Source organism: Dromaius novaehollandiae, chromosome Z, assembly GCF_036370855.1.
Source record: "Dromaius novaehollandiae isolate bDroNov1 chromosome Z, bDroNov1.hap1, whole genome shotgun sequence".
Classification (NCBI taxonomy): domain Eukaryota; kingdom Metazoa; phylum Chordata; class Aves; order Casuariiformes; family Dromaiidae; genus Dromaius; species Dromaius novaehollandiae.
This window is the reverse complement of record NC_088132.1, coordinates 65,960,539-65,984,242: the sequence shown is the minus strand read 5'-3', so window position 1 is coordinate 65,984,242 and position 23,704 is coordinate 65,960,539. Positions and strand designations below refer to the sequence as shown.

The window sequence follows — 23,704 nt, the reverse complement described above, 5'->3', positions numbered from 1 at the left end:
CCTTTCCAGTTTTTTGTTCTTCTTGAAAATCACAAATATTGCAGTAATCTTTTTGTGGTGGAACTGATCAAGCTACTTGCTTCCCTCAGTCTTTATCTTGAAAAAAGAAAGTAACTTTGGCACTTACCAATAAAATAGATTCTTTTAATGTGCAAGAAATCTATATTTACATAAAACCAAGACTGAAATTTTGCAAATCAGATCAGACAGATACTGCATTTTTGGCAAGTGTCCCTATGATCACTGGACAAGCAGACACAACAGGGTTCTATAAAAGGCATCATTAAACAGTGAAGACATGTAGAGCACAGGGTTTACAAGGCCCCATTTTAAATTACAAAAGATAAACAGTACTAACTAAACTGTTCACTGGATGATTTTTTTCCTAGTGTTGGTGAAGTATAATAAGAATTTTTTTCAGAATACATATGCATAATGTAGATGAAGAGATTTGAAAAGATGAAATACTGCACACCATAGAAAATCTGTTTTTCCATAATATGCAATATATAGTTCAGGAATATATGACACTTGTTATTGAATGCCTTTCAATTTGTTTAAAACAGAAGTATCCATCTAAGGGTATATTCTTAGAGAATATAGTAATTCACAGTATTTATTCTCCTACAATCTAGTCTTTGTATATATAGATAAACGTTAGTCTGGGAGGCAACGCTCTGGGAGACAGCCTTTGTGTGTGAGAAACTATTTTTCAACATCGTGTGTGTCTGAATGAGGACGAAAGTTTCGTATCCTTAGGGTACATCTATAATTAGAATGATGTAACTGAACTGAAGACATTGTTTCTTAGGAAATGGAGGCATCTTAGTTACTCTGCGGAGGTTATTGTAAGGTGGGGCAGAGGGGGATTCTAGGTATATTTCACTGATTAAGAAACCATTTTTCTCTATGTTGTGGATTTTTTTTTTTTTATTGTCCTTTCACTTGTGTCGATTAATTAGCATTTCTCTTCTGCTTCATGGAAGCACAAATTTCACCCCGTGTCACAGAGCTGCAGACATACTCATGCACTTGGCATGGACTGGAAGAGAAGCAGCCGGTACTGCTCTCCCAATCTTCATTTGTGCGTACATCACACTTCATACTCAAGCTGTCACTTCTGCTTTAGCTCGCCGCACCTTGAAGTGTCTGTCTGCCTGACTTTTAAGACACTGTGAAGAGGAAATTGAGGGACAGCGTTCAGAGACACGTAAATCATTCTTGGTAAATGACTGATTCAGTGTTCAGAGGAAAGATTTCAGAGTTAGGAAGTGACTATGATCTGGGAAGTGTTCACAGAGGGTGAACCCATGTGTAAGTTCATATGTTAGGATGAGTAAGTAGTTGTGTGTCCTAAGAAGGTAAATACATAAAAGAAATCAATGTGTGCTATACAAAGACAGGTCCATGCTATACTTTCTTCAGTGATTTTTATGTCCTGAAGGAGCTTTCCCAAACTATGCCATGTTGTAAAGAAGCAGCGTCCAAACAATTATCAGCTGAACAATTCTGCCTATTCCACAGACTTGTTCATTTTAACTTAGAATTCAGACTAGAATATTAAAAAGAAATGAGAAACTGAGACAACACATGTATTTTTATAACACTGCTGAAACAAAAGCTAAGGTATGTGTCATGCCAAAAGGACCATGACCTAGATGGTGAGAAGGGGGAAGGAAGGAAGCATTTCTATTTCAAGTTTCCAGACAAACTGTCTTTCATTCCATGTTAATACCAGGAAGTTTAAACTTATTTACCAAAAATCACTGTTACAAAATAGAGTATATTCAACATGAAAAGGTAGCAGCACAGATTTTGATACCTATCAGAACTGTGGGAGGGAGAAAAGGAATGTTTCTCAAATACTCTGAATATACGGTATTCAAACAGTGCTGACAACGTTAAATAGACTGAAAGCTACCCAGAATACAGGTATCCTGCGCTTTACATAGCTTTCTGATTTACTTGCAAGTGGAAATGCTCACCTTCACATTTGTACTGGCTTCAACTCATACTGTGTTTCTAGATACTAGCTTGGCACCTAAGACTCTGTGGGCAGTGTTTTGCATAGGCAATACAGCACCAGCATCACGACACACTTCCCCTCGGTTGTGTGGCAAGTTTCCTGGATCCTGTTGCACTCTCACATGCTGCAGAATATGCTTTCGGCCAATTTCATTTAAATGAAAAGGTGCAGACTTAATATAATTGAATATGAAATTCAGTACATGGGGGAGATGCCCCCTCTTACACAGTTGCGTAAATTAATCTGTTTTACCATGGTTCTACATTTTCAGCAGCTTCAAATGACTCGCGACACTTGAAAAGGCGAGTTCACGTCCCTCCCCTCCAAACCGCTGTTCGAGGGTGCCCGCGGCTGTTCTTGCCACCCCGGCAGCGCCTTCACCTCCAGGTGCCTCCTCCCTGCGGCAGCGCCTGGAGCGGGGGCACCTCGGGGGGCTCCTCTGGGCAACGAATTTGGGGAGGAGGCAGGGAGCGCCGCAGCCCCGAGCCCGACCCCGCCGCAGGGCAGCCCGAGGCGGCGGCGGGCGGCGCGGGGCCCCGGGCGGTGCGGTTGCCGCCGGCTCGGCGCAGGACGGGCTGCGCCGCTGCCCCCCCGCGCCGCCCGGCCTCGACGGGGCGCCGGGGCAGGGGCAGGGGCACGGCGGGGCGGGGGCTGCCTCGGGCCGCTCCGCACCCGCGGCGCGCAGGGGGCGGGGAGGAGCAGCAGGAGGAGCAGGAGCAGGCGGAGGAGGAGGGGTATTTCGGGGCGGCGAGGAGCAGGTGGCGCTCAGTGCCGCGCTGGGAAGCGGCCAGCTCGGAAGCGGCCTGCTGCGGCGCGCCCCGACACTGCCCGGCCTCCGCTCCGCTCCGCGCCGCGCCGCTCCGCGCCATGGGCTCGGCGCTGCCGCCGCCGCCGCCGCCGCTGCTGCTGCTGGCTCTGGGTAGGTGTCCGCGCTGCGCGGGGTGCGGGCGCCGCAGGTGCGGGGCGGGGGCCGGGGGGCTGCCGGGCTGGGCACGTCTGCCCCGTCCCGGTCCGCTCTCTCGGCTTCTGGGCCAGAAGCCGGCGGGGGCAGTGCGTGTGTACTGGCGGCGAGCAGCAAGGCTGCATTTTTAGAGCGGATGAAGTCCTGACCTCCTGGGTTGGCGTGGAGTTTACATTTCGATTAAAGGACGGCGGGGGGAGTGGGTGCAGTTTGCTGTGTAAGTTTACGCTCCTATAGTGATTGCGCCATTATGAAAAGGAAGATTGTATTTTTTATTATGAATTCTGTTCCTAATTTGCGAGAAATCTTTAGGTCCGTTCCCACCCTGTTGGGCAGATGTCGCTCCTTGGAAAAGGACAGGGAAACTTGAAACATCTCCTTCTCTTGGCTGACTAAATTACCATTACTTATATTTTCCTGGGAACTATAAGGCATTATATTCACTTGCCATGAGTGAATTCCCAAGCACTTTCAGGGTTTAAATATTCTGTATGCTCTCATGAGCCTTTAATTACCAAGTTACTGAAGAAGCAGCATAAAAATGAGTTTTCACTGATGAGCTGTTCCAACTTGTTCTTTCAGTAACTATAGCAAACACTGCAGTGGAATGTGCGGCTGCAGGGTATGAAATCAAATACAAAACTATTAACCTGTGGTGAGACGTACTTTATACAAACAACCTGGTAATTTTTTAAATAAGAAGAGGTCTTAAAGCATCAAAGTGGAAAACATCCACTCTGCATTTTTGCTTAATCAATCCTTTATTCTCCTGGTTACAGTCACTGCGTGCCAGGAACATAAATATGCCCTATAATTCATGGTGTCAAAGTCTTGAGACTTGCAAAGTTTTGTAGAGCGGTGTTCAAAGTAGAGGAGAAGGACTGATTGTGAGAGCCAGCTTCCCCCGACAGTGAGAGCTGACTGAGGTGGGCAGGTCGGCTGTGTTCAGGCAGCATACGTACACTTTAGGCAGATTTGTCTTCATTTGTACAGTTCAAAGCTGTCATAATTCTGGTTTCAGATCTGTCGTGACATTTGATGTTGGTGGATGTAATTGCTGAATTAATACTCGCTTATGCCTTCCTTGATCTTGTAGGACTCCATAGGAAGAAGAAAAAGTTTTGGATAGGGAGCGTTTTCTCCACGCCACTTAGGGTGCTGCTGTGGTGATACTATTGTAGCTTTCCCATAATCATTTCTCAGTAAAACTGATTCACTTCAAGTGAACTGTTTTACCTCCAAAGGCAGTCTACTTGAATTTAATTGGGCTATCTTAGCTGAATTAAGCAATCCTGCAAGAATATAGGCCAAGTTTATTTTAAGATGGATTTGATATTCATTTCTGAACTATCAGCCATATTAAATGTATCACATAAGGGTATTGAGTTGTTGCTCCAAAATCAACTAAAAGTAATGCAGCAGTTAGGATAGGTGTGAGTTGGGTTATTGCTGCTGTGCATTTTTGTGTTTGGAATATGATTAAGACTTTTTACATACTACAAAAACAGAAATAATGTAAAACTAACATTTTGATAATATAACTGTGCTACCAACCTTATTACTTGCTGGCAAAAAGTATGCAGCTGATAAAAGTAGATTATGTTGCAAGAAATAATCACGACTGAAAGATAGACTTAGTAGCACAGCCTATACAACAAAGCCTGATGCTTTTGTTGCAAGACACTGTTTTTGGTTGTTTATAGGTTTGTTGCATTTTACTCTTTAAGTGTACATTTTTCAGCATCAGGTTTCTTCCTCAGCCTGTTCATAAAAATCAGAGTGAAAATAGTCCAGTTCCTTCTCAGAGTGAGGCCGGTCCAAAATATAGTGTATTGTCTGGGTTCAATTCTTGTAATGTTTTCTTTGAGAAGCTCTAGTGCCCTCAAGTTTCAGAATAGATATTTGAAATTTGGCCGGAAGGTGATATTTGCATCATCTTGAAAATCTACCCAAATTTGGCCAAGTAACAAACCTTTGGAAAAATACATTCCTCTGGAAAGAAATAGATTTTTATCAGCTTACTAGTGTAAATTCGGTCCTTACTTTGTGTGGAGCACAGCTGGGCTTTCTGTGCAATTGAGTTCTAGTGGGGTGCAGCCATACCTATGTGAACTCTGGGTCTGTGCCTGTAAATACAGGAACCATCCCTCTTGTGTTCTCTTGTTATTTAATATTTTTACAACCAATCCATGTTGTTAGGTAAGATGCACTGCTTTTTAGTTAGCTTCTGGATCCTGGCTCTCTGCTAGTCCATGTTGCATACTGTTAGTTGTTTCCTGGGTTCTGGATCAACCAGCTTTTTCCCTCTGAGACAGAACCCAGTGCCTTCCTGAGAGTAATATCCTTCAGAGTCTGTTCTCAAGAGACAGTGCTGGAGGGCTGGGCATGATGGAGGGAACCAAATTTAGTGTATTAGTATCTATATTAGCTCAGCGGGCCTTCATGTTCAAGCCTATCACATACCTTCCTGCCACAACCCAGGACATGAACAATATAACTCTGACATGTCCTTAAAATCCCCACTCTGTCGAGCACACCCCTCCACTATTTTAGGCACTCAGAACTGAAAAATCACAACTAGATTTTGTTTTATTGGCCACAGGTGTACCACTTGAGGACCAAAAGAGTCTTCAGCTAGTGCTGTCACTGTCAGTGCAGCCAGTCCCCTTACAAGGGCTGACACTGAAGAGTGGGGTGCGAAATGCTGTGCACACTGCCCGAAGGCAGCGGCAGGGAGGGCTTGCAGGGATTAGCAGTGCGGGCATGGCTAATAACTGCTCCATGGGATCCAGGCAGCCTGGAAGAGGAAGAAGCTCTATATGAAAATGTGAAGGAGGTTTCTCTGAAACTTTGGATAGAATCTAAATTTTCTGAGTGCAACCCCTTTTCCGGCATTCAGTAAATATCTGACCCTTGCTGATGAAAAGCATCCTGTTCTCCCAGGAAAGCAGTAGGATCCCAGTAACCTTGTAGGCAATGGGCTGTAGGACTGTGTAGTGAGACAGGAGAAGACCCCACTAATATTGCCGTACAGTAGTCTTTTTCTTCAGGTTGCTTCTGTTTAAATCCCAGGGAACTATATATGTGAAAGTTGTGATAAAAGAACAAACACTCAAAAGTTAGGAAGTGCCAGAAATAAGTTAGCAATCTGGATTTGTCTCCTTTGCACATCAGTGCATCACACGCTGCTTTGGCCACAGGTAGTTCCCTGTAGCAGTGGAAGGAAGGGTGATCAGAAAAGCGGCTGAGACTCCTGCCTCACTTATTGCTGAAATTAGAAGGCGCTCTAGGAATAAGGAGGAAGGGTAGGCTGAAGAGAGAGGATTTTTTTTTTTTTTTCCTTGCAGAATCCGATTCTTTCTCTGTTTTTTGGTCACAAAAGCCTAGTGCCGTTTCAGGCGAGTCATTTAAATCAAATCTTTGACATGTGGTTGGAGCTTTTGTGTTCTCTTCTTTCTCTTTGCTCAGCCAGGGGTTCTCAAAACTGAAGCTGTGTTTTCACAATCTGGTTAAGCTGACCTAAATGTGGGCTGCTGCTGCAAGGACTTTCTCCCACTCTTGGTTGGATGTTCCCACCAGTTTTCCTGGGCTGCCACTGGGGCTTGGTCTGGGGAACAGGTCAGGGACTCATCTGCTTGAGGAGTTACCTTTTCCCTTTTTTGGTTCAGGTCAGTTTTAGGGATGGTTAAACTAAGCCTGTTCACATGTACTATTTATTCAAGTGCTAGCACTGGCCAGAGGTGGGAGGGAAGCTGGCAAAGTCCCTTTTGCTAGTAGCCAGCACCTCCACTGGCTTGAGCTGGTTGTGAAACTGCATCTTGACGTGCAAAGCTGCTGTGCATTCACAGCTGTGAATGAAGTCGAAGGAAATTGTATTTTGAATATGTTAAGCATTCTGAAAAAGTAAGGTTTTAGCTGTATCAAGTTAGATATCCAGAACTGGTGAGTACTTTTGACCTTAATCTTTTATTTCCCTTCTATAATGAGGCTAAGGATAATCTCTCATTTTTTTATAAGTACTCAAAAATAATTTCATTTGCATTTGCAAATAGATGCCAAAATATTTAGAGATGTGGCCGGAATACATAGAGATGTATCAACAAGGAAGCTACTAATCCAGTAAATTAGAACAGTGTATCTTGAAAGTACAAGGCAATGTACTGGGCAACAGAGAGAAAACTGATAACTGAATAGCAAGTGAAAATTATCCACTTTGTACAATAAATGAAGCCGAAAGTCCAGGTAAAAATGCAGTATGTGATTTTCACGCACGCACATGCCGACTTAAAGCTGTACAAGCTAGCTTATCTTTTGTCTTTCTCCCTTTTTTATGATCTTTAGTTACTTTGTCACTTCATTATCATGATGCTTGTGAGCAACTTTAAGAAAATCCTGTTTGCATTCTAACATCTGAAGATTGAATTCAGGACCCAAATGTGGATTTTTCTGAAATCAAAACTATCTCTGGTTTTTCCTACTTAAAGAGAGTTTGTCAGGTAGCAAGAGCGTTATTATATATTATTCTTGGAGTTTTGCCTTTCACAGCATGGCACGCTGAAGTAAGGGTTCTTTCATACTGTGTTGCTGGACTTGTATTTTGTACAAATGATGTTTATTTTAAAAAGGGTACAGGGTATTACCTTCACACTCCTAAATACATTAACAGTTAATATTTATTTGTGCATAATTTGAGCAAAGTAAACATGAGGCGTTACCAACAAGTTTTAACCATGTTCATGTGCTGCCTGGCTCTGAAACAATTTTTGAGTTCTTCTTTACTTTTTTCATTCAATTACAGATTTTTCATTTAGGAAGTTAAGTCAGAGGACTGATAGTGCTTGTTTTTACAGTTTTCTTAGCCACTATATGTGTTATTCATTGTGGTCTTTTTCACTGTTGTTAATTTTGAATGAATGAAAATAGCTTTTGCATAGATTTCATATGATATTTTTTCTTGAAGGCTAAGAACTGGAACTGCCAATGTAATGGACAAATGTCCAAACAGCTAAACGTGAATAAAATACTTTCCTTTAGGGCTAATACAGGTAGAAGGGGATTGATAGGTTTTGAGATGAGTAAAGCAAGCCATTTCCACCAGCAGACATGTTGAGCTTCTCTAACCACCGTCGTTATTTTCATTTGAAGGTTTCCTTTGTCAGGCTTTGTGCAGGCCCTTTCCCATTGCCATGGTTACCGGGGCGAAATGCAGACAGGACACAGGCTGGCTTCTCCTCGGCGTAGCCATGCACTTGCATACCAACACATGTTATCGGCTTGTTTTAGGACATTTCCATTGGTAGGTTTTAATGTTTAGGACTTCTTTTTCACAAAGTGATCTCTGGTCCTGTGATACAGAGCTATGTTAGGATTTCAGACCCTGTAAAGTGAGAGAAAACAAGTTGATAAGCTTATTTTTTTTGTGTAAATAAATTGGTTGTACTGTTCCCATTCAAATTAGTCAAGGACATCAGAGAACTGCTCAGCATTAGTTTTCATTTCTGTTAAAGATGGTAACAGAGAAGGATTTTTATTTATAAGCCTTAAAGTGAAAGACTCACACATAGCAGTACAAAGTAGTTGATGAACATACCCCTTATTCCTGGTGCTAATGAAACAGTAATAAAAATAAGTTAATGTGAATTAGACTGGATTAATGGTACCTTCTGTCTATATTAACTGCATACGAGTACACATTCCTACAAAGCAGTAGGCGATAACATTCTTCCTGTTCATGCTGCACTCATTTTTTTGGGAGGTGAAGAATAATTAAAGTTTCCAGTGAACTCAATATAAGCTGTGTGAGCATTATCATCACCTCCAAAACAGGCTGGTAGTTCTGAGTTATCAAATAAATATGATATTCTGAGTGCTAGTAATTGTTGCTTTGAATAAGAATTAGTCTTCTTGGGATCCTAAAATGCTGTTCAGGGACTAAGTTAGCTTTATTTTCTCCTGGAGATGCCTATTCTTTAAAAATCTAATAGGACTTGCACATTATTTAGGGCTTAGAAAAGGAACTATGCAGTCAAAGAAATAAGATAAACGTAGACACACTGAATGCTGTAAGAGCAAATACATTTTGCATATAACCAAACGGCATCTGCATGTTTGAATGTCGCACATGATGAATGTCACGGATCCTTTTGTCCCTTTCAAATTACTGGTGGAACTCTCTTGCCTTATTCCCGATTTGTTTTGTCCTTTTAATGCTGCTTCGAAGTTTATCGTTCTTCCTGTATTTCATACAGGATATTTTTTTAATCACGTAAATCTCCTTTGCTAATATAGTTGGTTATTTCTAAAGAAGAGATGATAAGGAACTGTCCTGAAGAACTATTGTGAACGACAGGCTTCTGGATGGGAGCGTATTACACAGTAAAGGGACCGTTCTTAAATGGGAAAATTGCTTAAGGAAATCTGGAATCTGAGGGTGGCTTTCATATTTATTTAAGAGTTCATTTTCTCTGGGGTGGAGGTGGAAAGGTTGAACTAGGTTTTTACCTTTGTTCATTCATTTATCTATATATCTGTCACATATGGGTCTGCATGCGACCCATGTGCAAGAAAGCCAGCGACAGTTGATGCTGTGTTAAAACTGTGATACAAAACTGTATTAAGTCAATAGAGGTAAGACTGCAAATGACCAGGCTACCTGAGTGTCTTGAATAACCAGTTAAGAACCATCTCGTCTGACTGCGATATCAGACTTTTTATTTGAATGAGGAATAGTGAACCAGCATTTAGCTCATGTGAGCCTAACACTGTGCTGGGCACAGTTACGACAGATTGTGAGCCAAGCACTTTCATGGGGCGTGCTTGTGCCATGCTCTGCACTACCTAGAGTAAGGCAGCTGCTCACAGGTACGCTAGCCGAATTAGCTAATGGGCTACGTACCTTACCCACACTACGCGGTGGTCACGTCTCATGATCTCACTGTTCTTCTGACTGTTCTGTTAGGCCTTAGGTGGTTTATGTTTTCCTTGGGTTACGAAAGTGCATTGAGTAAGAAATCCTACTTAGTTACATAATCTGCTAAAAGAGCAGATCAGTAAATGACTTAACTTTAAGTGTAAATTTACTCTGAGCTGGTCTCTTTCACTTAGTGAGGTTATCCCCATGCTTAAAACCAGGTAAATGACCAAGTGATTGCCTGAATCAAGGCAACTAGGTCCTGAAACAGTGGTCAGTGTTTTTTAATACTAATGTGCTACAGTAAGGTAGGTAAAATAAAGAAAAAATCCACTTGGTACAGATCTGTTGGAAGCTGAAGCAAGCATGGTGTGTTGTCCCTGATCAACTGATGTATGCTAGAAGGCTGCAGAATAGCATTGCAATAAAGAATGCATAAGATTCAAGAACACTGGAAAAGGTTTCTGTGCATATATCAATATTTGCATTTTCTGTTTCAAGATGAGAACAGCAATTGTTCAAAGAAGAAAGGCAGAACATTTTAAGAAGTAGAATAAGTGAACAGTGAAATGAAAAACTACTTTCTTAACTGAAAACTATAATAAGGTAGTATGAGTAATGTTCTAATAATCAACAAGAGCACAATTTAATCCAGAACTCCTTCTGCGTGGTATAAAATTGAGTTATCAATGTGTGCCATACTTCAGGTACATGTAGAACTGATTTTTTTTAGATATTAAACTCAGATGTAGCTGATATTTCTCAAATGAGAATTCAGCTAACCTTTCATAAGTGAAAAAATAATTTTAGCAACTGGTCTGACACTTTGTCAAAGTATGCCCACCAAATAGAGTTCCCATTTAGATAAGCCTGAAATAGGTAAAATTTAGAATAGCAGAAATGACTGGGGAAAAAAAAAAAAAACCTTAAGATGGGCAAAACAATAAACAGAGAAAAAATCCAGCAGCATTGCTTGGATAGTAGTCCTTTAGTAGCTTTGCTAATAATCGTTATTCATTTGACTCTGGCCAAATATCTTTTCATTTCACTGTCTCTGCTATCTCCGTTTTTGGGGGGTTTTTTTGTTTTCTTTTCCAAACTGCCCAAAGCCAGTTCATCATATTGAATAAATACAGTAAAGAAAATATTTTGAGAGACTCCGGAGTTGTCTTTCTCAGAGGTTGATTACAATTACAATGGACTTTGCTTCTCTGAAGACAAAAAGCAACTGTTCTGTTTTTTGTGGAAGCAGGTATTATCTCCAAAAGACACTTCTTAAATGTACATGGTCCTTTCTCTCTGTCCCCAAAATGTACAATGGCTGCATTTTTTACAGAAAAGATAACTTCTTTCTGAACTCTAACTAGAGATAGCATGTCACCCACCTGACCACGGGCATCTGGATACACCAGTCTTGTGTACGTGTTCAAGGCCAGGAGAGTGGCTGCTGCCATCCCACAGCATCCAAAACTGAGTCTCCCTGCCCCCAGCTAGGGTGGTTCAGGATGGCAGAGTTAGGTAGTTTGGACTCGTGAGAGACATTTAGGCGCTTTTAAAGTGCTCAAAAAAGAGTTTACTTGCAGAGCAGGAAGGCTCCTGCAGTTAGCCGGTAGGTAGATGGGGCTGTTTGAAGGCCCCTGCATTAGATGCCTCTGTCCTCTAAGGGCCAGGGTGGGGGGTCCTTCCTGGAGTCCATCTACCTGAACTCTGCCTCGAGAAGCAGCTGCCTGAGAAGGGATGGTGGCAATTCACCCCTCACTTTTCGAGAAGCATCTTTGCTACCAGGTAATAAAGCAGTCAAAGAGAAGCTCTCTCCACCTCTGCTCTTGGAATCAGGTCTCTGCTCATACCAGAATGTATATTCATGTATCCAGAAGGACAAGCAAAGGCAGATCTCACCTGTGGAATAATGTTGGGGGCAGGTAGCTGGGAGGAGTTTGCCCTTTTGGACTGCTTTTGCATTTTACATTTGACAAACAGGTAATGCATAAAAAGGAATTAATTATGATTAAATTATATGATTATTTACAACAGAAATTATCCACTCCAGGAAGCAGCCGTCACCTCTGGCCCTGATACCACAGTGGGTCTCAGGAAAGGGATACCTTGCTCTTAGAGGCGCTTCTACACTGGTATTATATTCTAAATTTTGATGATACATGCTATAAAACATAGGTGACAAGTAAATTTAAGTTAATTTGGGGTTAGGCAGCCGGCAAAGTCTGGGCTTCCTGGATCCTTTATCAGTTTTTAAGGAGCTCACCTTCTGCCTAAGCCCTACCTGGTGCCAGAGTCGCTAATCTCAATGCATATTAAGGAGGAATTGCAGGTAGGTGATTCAGACCACCTACTGTTCAGGTTTCCAGACCATGAGCTCCCTTTCCAATCACTAGAGAGAAATAGTCCTTAAGTCTGAGATAGGAAAACAAAAGTTCTGATAATTATAGCTCTTCCAACTATTGTATTATATATCCTGTCGTACTTGGGAGGTTTTCTTGTTGCAGGAAGCTAATGTAACAACCTTGTTACAGCTAATACTATTCCTGTTTGGCGGGCTGGCTGTGGGCAGCCCAGAGAGCAGAGCTCCAGGCTGGTTCTGCAGAAGCCGTTAGGAAGGAGCAGGGTCGCAACGCTGCCTCTGTGCTGATGGCAGAGTCGCTTTGGAGCCTCTTCATTCCCTGTGCTGTGGGCTACAGCCCCCAACGGCGGAGTCATCTTGAGGCGAATCCCTCAGCCTTTTCCAAATGTAGCCTTTCTAGGTCACATTTAATGGTGATATTTGAGTATGCTGAAATTTTCATATAGCCTAGAGGATGAAATGGCCTGGGAATACAGAGAGCTTTGGTGGCTTTCCCATCTTCTTGACATCTGTGTACAAACGTGCTTTCATAGCAGCTAAGACCAAATGCAGTTTACAAGGTATGGAGAGGTAAGTCTCATGGGCTTCTGTGTAATGACATACATGTCTTCTCTTTCAGTCTTAATACAACTCATGCTTCTCTGCCTATATTTGGAAATATCACTGGTTTAAAAAAATAGTCAATAACTGATAATGTGAACATGAGGGAAAAGAATTTGCTAGAGTGAAATGCCACATGAGAAGTCAGTTTTTATCATAGGGAAGCACAAGGAGGGTTGTTTTTTTTTTTTTTTTTATCATTACTTGTGAAGCCAGTAATCTAAATACATATGTAGTATTTATGTCTGTAGAGCTTGTTAGACTTGTGTACTTTTAACCTCTTTGTGGTATTGTTGAGGATAAACTGTGGTAGTCTAAGGACTAAGCTGAAACACTCCTGTTTTACCAAGATGAAGAAGGAAGAGAAAAACTTTCAAGTCAGTTTAATAGGACGCAATATGTGTGAGTTTTCTGTAAAAGAAATTTATCCCCACTGAACTTAATGATGGAAACATGCCAGGATAATAAAATTGAGTAAGTTTGAATACTTGCTGTCTTTATTAAAAAAGCACAGGAAGTTGTCAGTCCTGCAGGAACTTCTCTTAAACATGCCTTGGGAATCCGCCCTTGCACATACAGTAGATCGTTGAGATTTCTCAATTCCAGATAAAGGGCAGGTTATTCATCTGTCCTGGGAACAGAGGAGAGCAACGTGGGGCACAAATATAGAGTTATCAAGTGAAAGATAACTCTTCCTGAGTAACTAATGCAGTTGTGGGTAAATTTAAATAATCTCTTAAGCTGCAGTAGTGACAGAACAGTAAAACGCATAGCATCTAGTAGTGTTATCCCAGTCTCCTCAACTTTTCATTCACAATTTGTATGTTGTGTTGTTTGCTTTTATAACAGATCATCGGTAACTCTTCAGTGCTGCTTCTCATGTCATAAACAGTTGTAAGTCAAAGGCAGTGACTCAGACTTTTACACACTCTGAAGCTCCCAAACTCCAAGTTGACCTACTTCCAGGAATACGCAGTTAGACAGTGGAGCCAAGAAAACTTTTCAGAGGGAGGGAGAGGAGGGGGAAGAGGAAGGGAGGGGAAGGGATGATTTCTTACTAAATGAGGCATTGTTAATGGGTTGGGGTTTTTTTGGTCATTTGTCTTCTTATTCATTTCTTTGCTAAACCTTATCTCTACTAATTATTAAATAGCTTCAGATAATTTAGCTGATGTGAAGAAAACTTGGGTCTCAAGATAAAAGAAAGTACACCAAATAGAGGAGACAGTAAAACAATCGGGACTCCTCTTCTAAGACTTCTGTGAACGTCATGAAGTATCAACAGAGTAATCGAAGTGAGGATCATAGGATACTCTGACTTTTAGCACAAAAAATCTAGTCTCTTGCCAATCACATTCTTTTCTCTTCTTGATTTCCTGTCAGAGGTCTGCATTGTTTTTATTTGGAGGGGCACTCTCAGTAAGAAATCCATTCAATTTAAAATAAAAACAGATTAACTGTGATTATAAAAGTCATGTTTCTCTGCATGTGCTGGACATTTTTAACTGTCCTTATGGGTATAGACTGATGGAGTTTTTCATATTGGAGGAAAATTTACAAACAATAGAGAAGTAAATATACAGGAAAAAATTATGAGAAAGTGCCTTTGTTTTTTCACTTATCCTAACCGTAGCAGGTTAAGGTTAGTATGCCTTTCCAGTCTCAACTACAAGTAGTCCTTCATTCTGCAGAAGGTAGCTTGGATTCCCTGTAGCTCTGTCCTAGTATGCTAAAGATATAGCAAAAGTATATTTCCTATTGATTTATAGGAAAGCCCCCAAAACTATGCAACCAACATAAAATTACTTGTTCATTCATTACATGAAATGAACTTTATTTGATGTCTTTGCTGCATGCACTACATTCTTGTTCTTTTGGGGGCGGATTTACTCCCTGAACAAGCTCACTGCAGTGTGAATTGTTTGATTGCTTCTGGAAGCGGAAATGAGTATCTGTGCTGCAGTGCATGCTGGTTGTTTTGTCCTTTATGTAATCACAGTAATGTCAATAAAACTTTAAAGACATAACGTATTACGAAAGGTGGTCAAATTACAGTGTTCATTCTGTAAGAACAGTTGACTAATTCCAGTTGAATTATTAGACTGACAACATAGCCTGTGAATAATAAGAGAGTAACTTTATTCCTACAGCAAAATATGCCATTTTATAGATTGCAATAAAATAGCACTAAATATATTTAATATGAAACAAGTACTACTTGACTGCTCTCTTTTATAACTTTCATGCTTTCCCTTTCTGTCTTCATTCCATTTTTTTTTTTTTTTTAATACCTAGATTTTCAAGGACAGTAGGTGGTTATAGTGTGGGGAGTATTTGTAGGTGCCCCTACTCCCTTGCTAAATTTTGAACTCATTGTCCAAATTCATCTAATTTTTGCAGAGGGATGAAAATAATAGCCAATTGGGTATTGGAGTGAGACAAAACTGCCTTTACAAGTTCCCTGACAAATGAAAAGATCCGAGGCGATAATACAAAATGCCAGAAAAACCACCCGAGAGAGAGCCCTTATAAAGGCCACAAACATGGGGATAGCTTCAGCTGGAGTGCACAGTCCGCTGGGAGACAAAACCAGAGGGAACCAAGAGTTTTTAGTTCTCTCCCCCCCTGCCCAGTTTGCTTTTGTCTGCCCCAGCAGCGAATAAAGGGTTTCAAGGCCCTTTTATTAAGTGTTACTTGGAGGAAGTGATCCTTGAGACGAAGAGTGAATATTTTCTTTGTGGAACTTGTTTTACATTGTAGTGACTGTCTTGGAAGAGATGAACATAAAAGGCAAGTTAAGGCCACCTTCTGGAAATACTAAATATTTTCTAAAAAAAATGCTAGACTGAGCAATTAAGGAAAAGTAGGCTATACACCTCTTACTAGCTGCCAATCTATGCAACTGCTTCAGGAAGCAGACAATAATCCAGAGAGGATTTTCTTGGTATTTTCTTTTTTCCAAAACAATTCATGGTCTCAAAAAAAATCCAAGAATGTGTGTAATAACATCATATCTTTATCATAATGATAGGTTATGGCATTTCTCTTCTTTAGTGACTGCTTGTTTACCCCCCCTCCATTCCCAGTCCCTTACTTTCCCTTTTCTTTTTCCTGTTTTCCAAAGTGAGATATAACTGTTTTGTATACCTCATATAACATACAGGGAATTCATGCTAGCACCTTATTTTTGCTATTGAAAATCCTCAATGTGTAATGAAAAACCGGGCTGAAGTAGGGTTGTTGATGTTGGTTTTGTGTTTGTCAGCGTCTGCTTCCCTTTTTGGAAGGCGATCTGAAGCTGGGCTGCAGCACAATGGACAGTATTTGTAGCTGTGTTCGTGTTGTAAAGCAGAATGCAGCTTTGCACAGTGGGCTGTTTCTGTTTCCTTTCCTGGGTTCATTAGTAGAGTGAATGCTCAATTTGAAAAAGAAATGGTAGCTTTAGCTCGATTATATAATGAACTTTCTCAGTTTTGGTTACGTACCTAATAGGTGTTTGATAAAGAGAATGCCATGCTATTGAGGAAATAAAGGTGGTGTTTCCCTTCATCATAAAGTTGCTACTAGCAAGATTAATAGTAAATAAGTTTACAACCAATGTGTAGCATAAAATGGGTCTTTACAGATTCACTGGTCAAATTCCACTGTGTCTTTTTATGTCTTTATACTGTTCATTAGACCCTTCTAATGCAAACTGTAGCTAATGATAGCAGTAAATGCCTCTGTTTAACTAGCTATTTTAATCAAAGCAGAGATTTGGTATAATTGAGTCTGTGTGGTTGTATGATTCTGTCAGATATCTCCACCATCTTAAATGGGAGCGTCACCTTTTCAGTGGAATATAAAAGGACTAAAAATTTGGTTTTAAAATTTAGACAGAAAACAAAATGACACATTTGTTATGACACTTACTATGATACAAGACACAGACTAATAATCTTTTTAGTACATTTTATTATGAGTTTATAAGCTTACGTCATAAATCAAACAAGCAGGCACACACCAAAATCTTACTTCACTTTGTAGCTTCTCATCCTATTAAAAAAACGCTTTTATGTTATACTGACTAACTGAATAAGGGTTTACAACTACCCAATTATTATAATCATGACATTAAATGATGGATTACCCAATGGATATTTTTCACTTGCTCACTTAAAGTTGTGAGCTTTATTTAATTTTTCATACAAAATACAAAGAATTGTAAACTGGATGTACCTTATATGAGCTATTACTTCAAAAAAAGCTTGCTTCAGCTTGTACTTTAACAGCAGCAAACAGAAGTCATTATAGCCATCATTAGACATGTCATTTATAGTTGCAGAGGAATTCCCACATGTTCAGACTTAAAGGTGCATGGTCAGAACATGTATTAATTTTTGCTCTACTAGCAGCAAGAAAATGGTGATGCAGACTTATAAAAGCAGAAGTACGCTTGCATCCCAGCTCCCATAGTATATATTGGAATGCGGTTGCTAAAGTATGGGCAATGCCAGGAAAAAATACAGTGCAAAGAGGTACTGGAGCTTTACTTGAAAGCTTACAGATTTCATTTGTCACATTAAGGATATGTTTTCTAACTTTTTGTCTGAAGTGTTAGGCTGGGAACGAGACTGCTCAATGAAGCAGTCCTCTTTAAACCAAAATGTCCAAGTTCTCTGTTTAGTCAGTGGAGAGAAACAGCAGCTTTTGAAGTCTTCAGAGGAGCCTTCAGAAGTTTAAAGCTTGTATCTTGCTTCCTTTGTTCCATGCAGTCTGTTTCTTTGACTGACTTAAGCGGCATTTAGAGACAGAAGTTAGGAAGTGGATTTTTACTTGTCTTAATCTCTCGTCATGATCGTTAGGTCCCAAACTAGAATGCTGTCACCGAAAGCTATTAAAACCCAGAGCATTAGCTTTTTGTATTTTGAGAATCTTAATTTATGCAAGTTCATTGCCTGAAGGCAGCAACAGCTACTGAATCTTTCCAGCCTGGAATATACAGTATTTTGAACTTAGATGCTTCAAGGATTGTCACCCTTTTAATGCATAAGAGAGCCTCTTATTCTGGCATAGGCTTAAAATAGTTTTGGAGAAAACTTAGCATTTTCTCTTTTTTTGGCTACAAATGCTTGGATTTCTGGTTCTGAATACTGTATTTAGATAGATGCACAAAGCAGAAAAAAAGATCTACTTATAGTGTAAGCATTGTATAAGATGGAGGAAAAAGGCAGGAAAAATGCCTAGTGTAATTTTCTTCCTGGACCTCACCAAGCCCAAAGCAACAAATATTTGTGTGGAGTAGATGCAAAATCAAAAACCTGCTAACAGTTATCAGAATGTAGAATTTAAAATGACTGTGATTCAAATATGTTGACACTATGGTTTGCTTGATAATGTTTGTGGTGAGTCAGAGTGTGGTCACCAGTTTTTCTACTTCGATTTTGCAAAGTAGTCATGAGTGAGAGGCGAAGCGGATCCATAGGATTATTTAAGATGACTGTGTATTTTCAGAGGTAGGCTTTCTGGTTGCTTTTTTGTTTTTGTCCTTTTTCTTTTTGTTATTCTTGACCAGCTGCCTGGCCAGAAAGAAAGGATGACTGGGGCAATTTTGAGAAGTGAACAATGAGCTGATTTTTCTTTTCCTCATTGTTCCATGTAAAACTTTTTACCCCTGAAGAGCAATACTCTGATATTGAAGCTGTAAAAAGGGTTAAAAAGAACAAAATCAAGCCATAGTGATACAGTGCAAACATTAAAAGCTAATGAAAATAAACAATAAAAAGTAATAACAATAAATGAGAGTTAATGAGTGTAAGAAGTGGTTGTATTTTAAATGGGTGCGAATAGAGCTAACCCTGCCAGCAAAAAGAAGGAAGTTTAGCCGGCTGGCGCCCTGTCAGGCAAGGCAACGTGTTTACAAACAGTTCTAGCGGAGGAAGCGTTAGGAGCGGTGCGGCCGCTTTGCAGCGTGCCAAGTGTGATAGCTGCGGGGGTGCCGGTCTGGCCACCACCTGCGTCTGTCCGGGCCCTGCGGGCACCCCCAGGGCCTCCCCCGGCCCCCATTTCAGCCCAGCCCGGGCCGTTGGTCCCTGCCTGAGCTCTGCCCCTAGCTCCCCGTCCCTGAGACCCTTGCGGCTCCTCGACAACATCAGGGTGGGTGGAGGAGCCCGTGTTGTTTCAGAGCTGGTGCTTGAATGTGCGGCCTCAGCTGCAGCCCGGAAAATGGGAAGAACCTGTGAAATGGTGTGTTTGGTGGGGGAGAAGGGAGTGGGAGGTGTGAGCCTGTGTGCTGAGCTGCCCAGCCCTGCTGGCAGGACACGCGGGCCCTGGCCGCCTGCCCAGGATGGATGTGTGCGCGTACTGACTGCCGGACACGTGCGGGGGGACAGGATTGCTTCGCTAAGCAAATACTCCCCTTCATCCCGAGTGCCAGAGGAACCCCAGGGGACTGGAGTGTCCCCAGGGCTTCTTCTGGCAAGGTGCTGTCTTTATTCCTTAGATTCGGCGGGAACGTAGGAGTGGTCTCTTGGAGACCCACCGAATTCGGCAGCGAGGCCCGAATCCCACTGTGAGACAGAGGGCAGAGAGGCCGTGGCTGCTGCAGAGTCCATGCCGTCTGCTGGCGAGTGAGGTGCCAGAAATCCCATGCCATCACGCATCAGAAGAAAAGGGACAATCTTTGTGCCAGGGGCTTTACATGGTGGGCAGCACCTCTAGGCATGGTGACCGCCGGAGGAATGGGGAGGGCGCGAGGAGGGGTGCCGCAAGAGCCTGCGGGAGGGCACGCGGAGCCGTGGCCCGGCAGGGTATAAGCTGGCGTGTGTCTCATCGAGCCTGGGCTGACTGGTCGCCGTCTTCTATGTGAATCTGACCCAGCGTGGGGGTTTTCACCTGGGCTGGCAGTTGTGATATCTGGTCTCTATAGTTTTATCCAGGTCTGGAAATTTCTGACCTGGCTCTAGCATTTAGGGAGACTGAGGCCTCGGACAAGAAAGGAAAGATCTCCGCTGCAGCTGCACCTCAGTTGGCCAAAGTGCTTAGGCAGAGTACATTTAGCAAAGTTACAGTTTGGCTAGCAGAGTGGACATAACACATACTTTGAAACACAGGAGCGTTAAAGCAGGACAGTAGCCCTCTTTACTCAGTTTATTGAGAGGATTGGTGGCTAACAGTGGATGTGGCAGAGGAAAGCGTGAAGAGCCAAGAACAGAGAAATATGAAATCACTTGCCCATTGGAACAGTTTCTTACTCCTGTAGTAGTCTCCTGTGGCCTCTAAGAATGAGGCGCTGCTAAATTACACTTGATTTCTGACTGAGGATAATACGTTTTAAAAACAGTAAGGCACAAAAATAAACTTAGGAAGTGGCATAGCAAGTATATTAATCACTGAAGAATTGCTGGCAAAGTTTCTACAGTATTCTAATTTTTCTATAGTTAATGTCTATCCAACCTCTTCTTGCCAAAAACCCAGACTTGAACTATGAATTTATGTGGTTGTGATTAGTGTCAAAAGTATTGCAAAATACACTGATTGATGTGGCTGTACATGCTGTCTTCTCCAGTCTTGAATAACATGACCAGGGAAAAATTTTTATCTCTAATGGTGTTTCTCAAGGAACTATAGTTTTAGCAAAGGGTGATTACTTGCTTTCCAGAAGCCAGCTGTAGACAGTGGTTGTTTGAAATGACTAATATATGATTTCCTGTTTGGAGTTCATGGTCAGAAAGTAGAAACTATGTATGTGAGTTGTATTTAATCTCCTGCTAGTGACATTTGTATTTACTATTGCATGGGCTAAGATACAAAATTCATTGATATTTTTTAAATGTAGTGAACTTTGCTTGGTAACATGCAATTGTGACTATAGCATGTTATCATTATGATGTTATTTGATGTTATCAAAATGCTTTGAACTTAAACTAAAATTTTTAAGATGCCAAAGATCAGCACATCTCTTTAAAGGATCCCTCCTCTTATATGGAGTAGTCATAAAGATCACCACTTTACTATGCAATAACTCTTATAAAATAACTGAGATATATTTCACCTGGAGAACAGATGAAACTCATTCTGTCAGGGCACACAGGAAGGGAGGGAAAATGTGAGGGACATTGTTTAACCAGTGAGCAACTCTGCGAACTCATCTCACCAGGAAACCTAAGGCAGTGACTGCACAGTAGAATGATAGGTCATGATTTCTTCCGTAATTGTCTTTTTTTGTAGGACTGTCATAATCCCTGAAGTATCTGCAACTGATCTGTAGCTTATTCCAGGGATCCTACCATAGTCTCAGTTCTTCCACCTCGAGCAGGGGCAGAAGAAATTACCTGTTCACAGGTATTAGGAGTCTCAGGCCCTTTTCCTACAGCTTCTATGATAGACACTCTCCTTGATGTCCTTGTATAACTTTTGTTTATAAAGAAATCAGGTCCTTTATGAATGAGTAGCTGGACCCCCACACCTTGCAAACTTGGGACATTCAGAACCTTATCCAGAGCCCTGCTGGTTCCCTGAAAGTGGAACGGAGTGAACTGGAGCGAAGTACCCTTATTCCTAGGCATGGGAGTGCCCAAGGAAAAGCAATTAATACCCTGATGCTAGCAAAGTGCAGTTTCAAGATTAAGTGTCATAATTTATTAATACAGCAATAAGTCTTTCGTGTTTATTTTTCTAAGTTTTCCTGTTTGGACAACTGTTTGCGACTGTTTGGACAGAAAACAAACACAGTGTAATATTGAAATGACTCAAAAATGTAGATTTTCTAATGCAGTAGATTGTTTGAAATACAGGAATAAAATTCAGACTATAATCTGCAGATAGACAGTAGAATACAAACATTATTAACAGTTACTGTCTGTGGATTTTCATTTTAATGTACTTGAGTAGGCCATTGATGTGCTTGCTCAGCCTTAAGCCTATCTTAAGGCAGAAGAAGATAAAAGACCTCTGAGTCATATTTCTTGTCTCTCTTCAACTAAAACACTCACATTAGTAATGCTGCAGCATTTGTTAAGCCAACTAGTGAATGAGTCATTAATCTGTGCCTGCAAAACACCTACGAAGTGTGCTAGACAGGCATTGCATATTGGTAGATGAATACTGTTGTGTATAGGTAGGAGAAGGGCTGCTTTTTATTGCACATGTCAAAGACTACATTTTATTTTCTTCTATGGGGGAGCTGGCACAGATGAAAAGCCTTTTTCACTGGGATCAAAATTCTTCTTTAATTGCTCCTATGGTGATATTAATGTTTCTGTTAACAGGCATTCTTCATAATTGTTGTGAAGCCTACAATGTTGGGCTTTCTGGAGCAAAAATATTTTCTGGTCCGTCAAGAGAGCAGTTTGGATATGCAGTACAACAGTTTTTAAATGAACAAGGCAAATGGTAAGCAGTTTGAATACATTTTTATATGTCCAATTAGATTAAGGTAAAATGTTGCAACTTGTTTTTATGTTTGTAATTATAAATTTCATTTAAATGAGTTCCTGTTAATTCATATATATATTAAAGTTATCTTTTTATTAGTAAATACAGACTTTATTAAAACAAAGTGAAAATATTCTAAAGATGTATGCGTGTGAACATTTAGATGACTTTTTTACCTTTAAAGAATATAGTCTAGCTAAGCTTTTACTTTCTTGCCAATACACTAGTTCTCTAAGACTCACAGTATCCTGTAGAATTTTAGCTCTGATTTCAGCCATTCTTCAATCAATAGCATATCTGTTACACATTCCATATGTTTGGGATATTGTTCCATTTTAACATTGCTGAGGTTAAAAAAAAATCAATGGGTTTGAGAAGTTCTAATTATTAATGTTAAAATTACATGAACTTACATCTATATAACTTTGTTTCTGATATAATATTAATTGTTCCTTTCTTGAGGGACAACGTATTTGGGTGTATATTGTAACAAAATCTGAGCAAGGACCTTGTCTCTGCTGCATTTCTTCAGCCGTAAAATTTGATGTGAAATTCACTGTTGTCACAACATTAGTCTTGATGAGTAATTAGTAAAATATTTTCTCTAGTAAGGTTGGTTGTCAAAAACTTTAAAAGTATTAATCTAGTGTAAGTCCATTTAGTGGAAAACATGTTGTTTTCTCATTTTGGGTCCCAGCAGCCACAGAGCTTAAGGTGCCTGTCATGGCAGGGACTGCACATCTATAAATACTTCATCAGTACTCAACTACGTTAAGTAGTTATTCATATATATTTGGTTTTAAGTGTACAGTGGAAAGCTATACAGAATATCATAAGTTGAAACAGCATTTTAGATGCACCATTTTCCATAGATTGAAACAATGTCAGAACCAGGACAGCCACAGATTGGCATGTTTGTTTAACTGATGATGGACAGGTAGTAAGTAGCTGAACTTTTCTGAGTAAAAAGTAAGATACTAAAATCTGAAGTCCATGGAAATGCATATGAAAATGTCTTTAATAGTTTAAAATTTGAAAAAGTTAATATGAAAATACAGAGCTAGCTGAGATATTTATGCACAGCCCTGCACAGAGACATACTTTGTGGTTGCAATTTGTCGCATATGCATACATGGAAGACTACCTAGATCCCACTGCTTCTCTGGCATTACCCTGTTTACATGGGCAGTAACCAGGAGGTAAAGTAAGAGGAGGGCACAGCTGTATCCTCTGAACTAAAAGTTTGAGGTATCCTCTCCCTGGGTAGCCAGTTCCCCTTCTCCTTGCCTGCTGCATGGCATTTTCTCACTGTGTTTCTGCCCACTTTAATTATGTGCTTAGTTTCCCATAGTTCAGAGCTTTCTCTCCCTCTCTCTCTCTCTCTCTCTCTTTTTTTTTTTTGTTTTCTTTTTTTTTTGTTTTGTGTGTGTGTGT

At 40.7% G+C, this 23,704-nt stretch overlaps 1 protein-coding gene across 1 annotated transcript in view; it reads left to right on the top strand.

Moving 5' to 3' along the window:
• The first annotated feature begins 2,735 nt into the window (after positions 1–2,735).
• The window catches only part of LOC112995762 (integrin alpha-2), a 71,182-nt gene continuing 50,213 nt past the window's right edge, over positions 2,736–23,704 (top strand). Inside the window, exons 1-2 of the mRNA XM_026120953.2 lie at positions 2,736–2,945; positions 22,105–22,228. Coding sequence (XP_025976738.2) covers positions 2,894–2,945; positions 22,105–22,228 — 176 coding nt within the window. The 5' untranslated portion in view covers positions 2,736–2,893. The remainder of the gene's footprint in view (positions 2,946–22,104; positions 22,229–23,704) is intronic.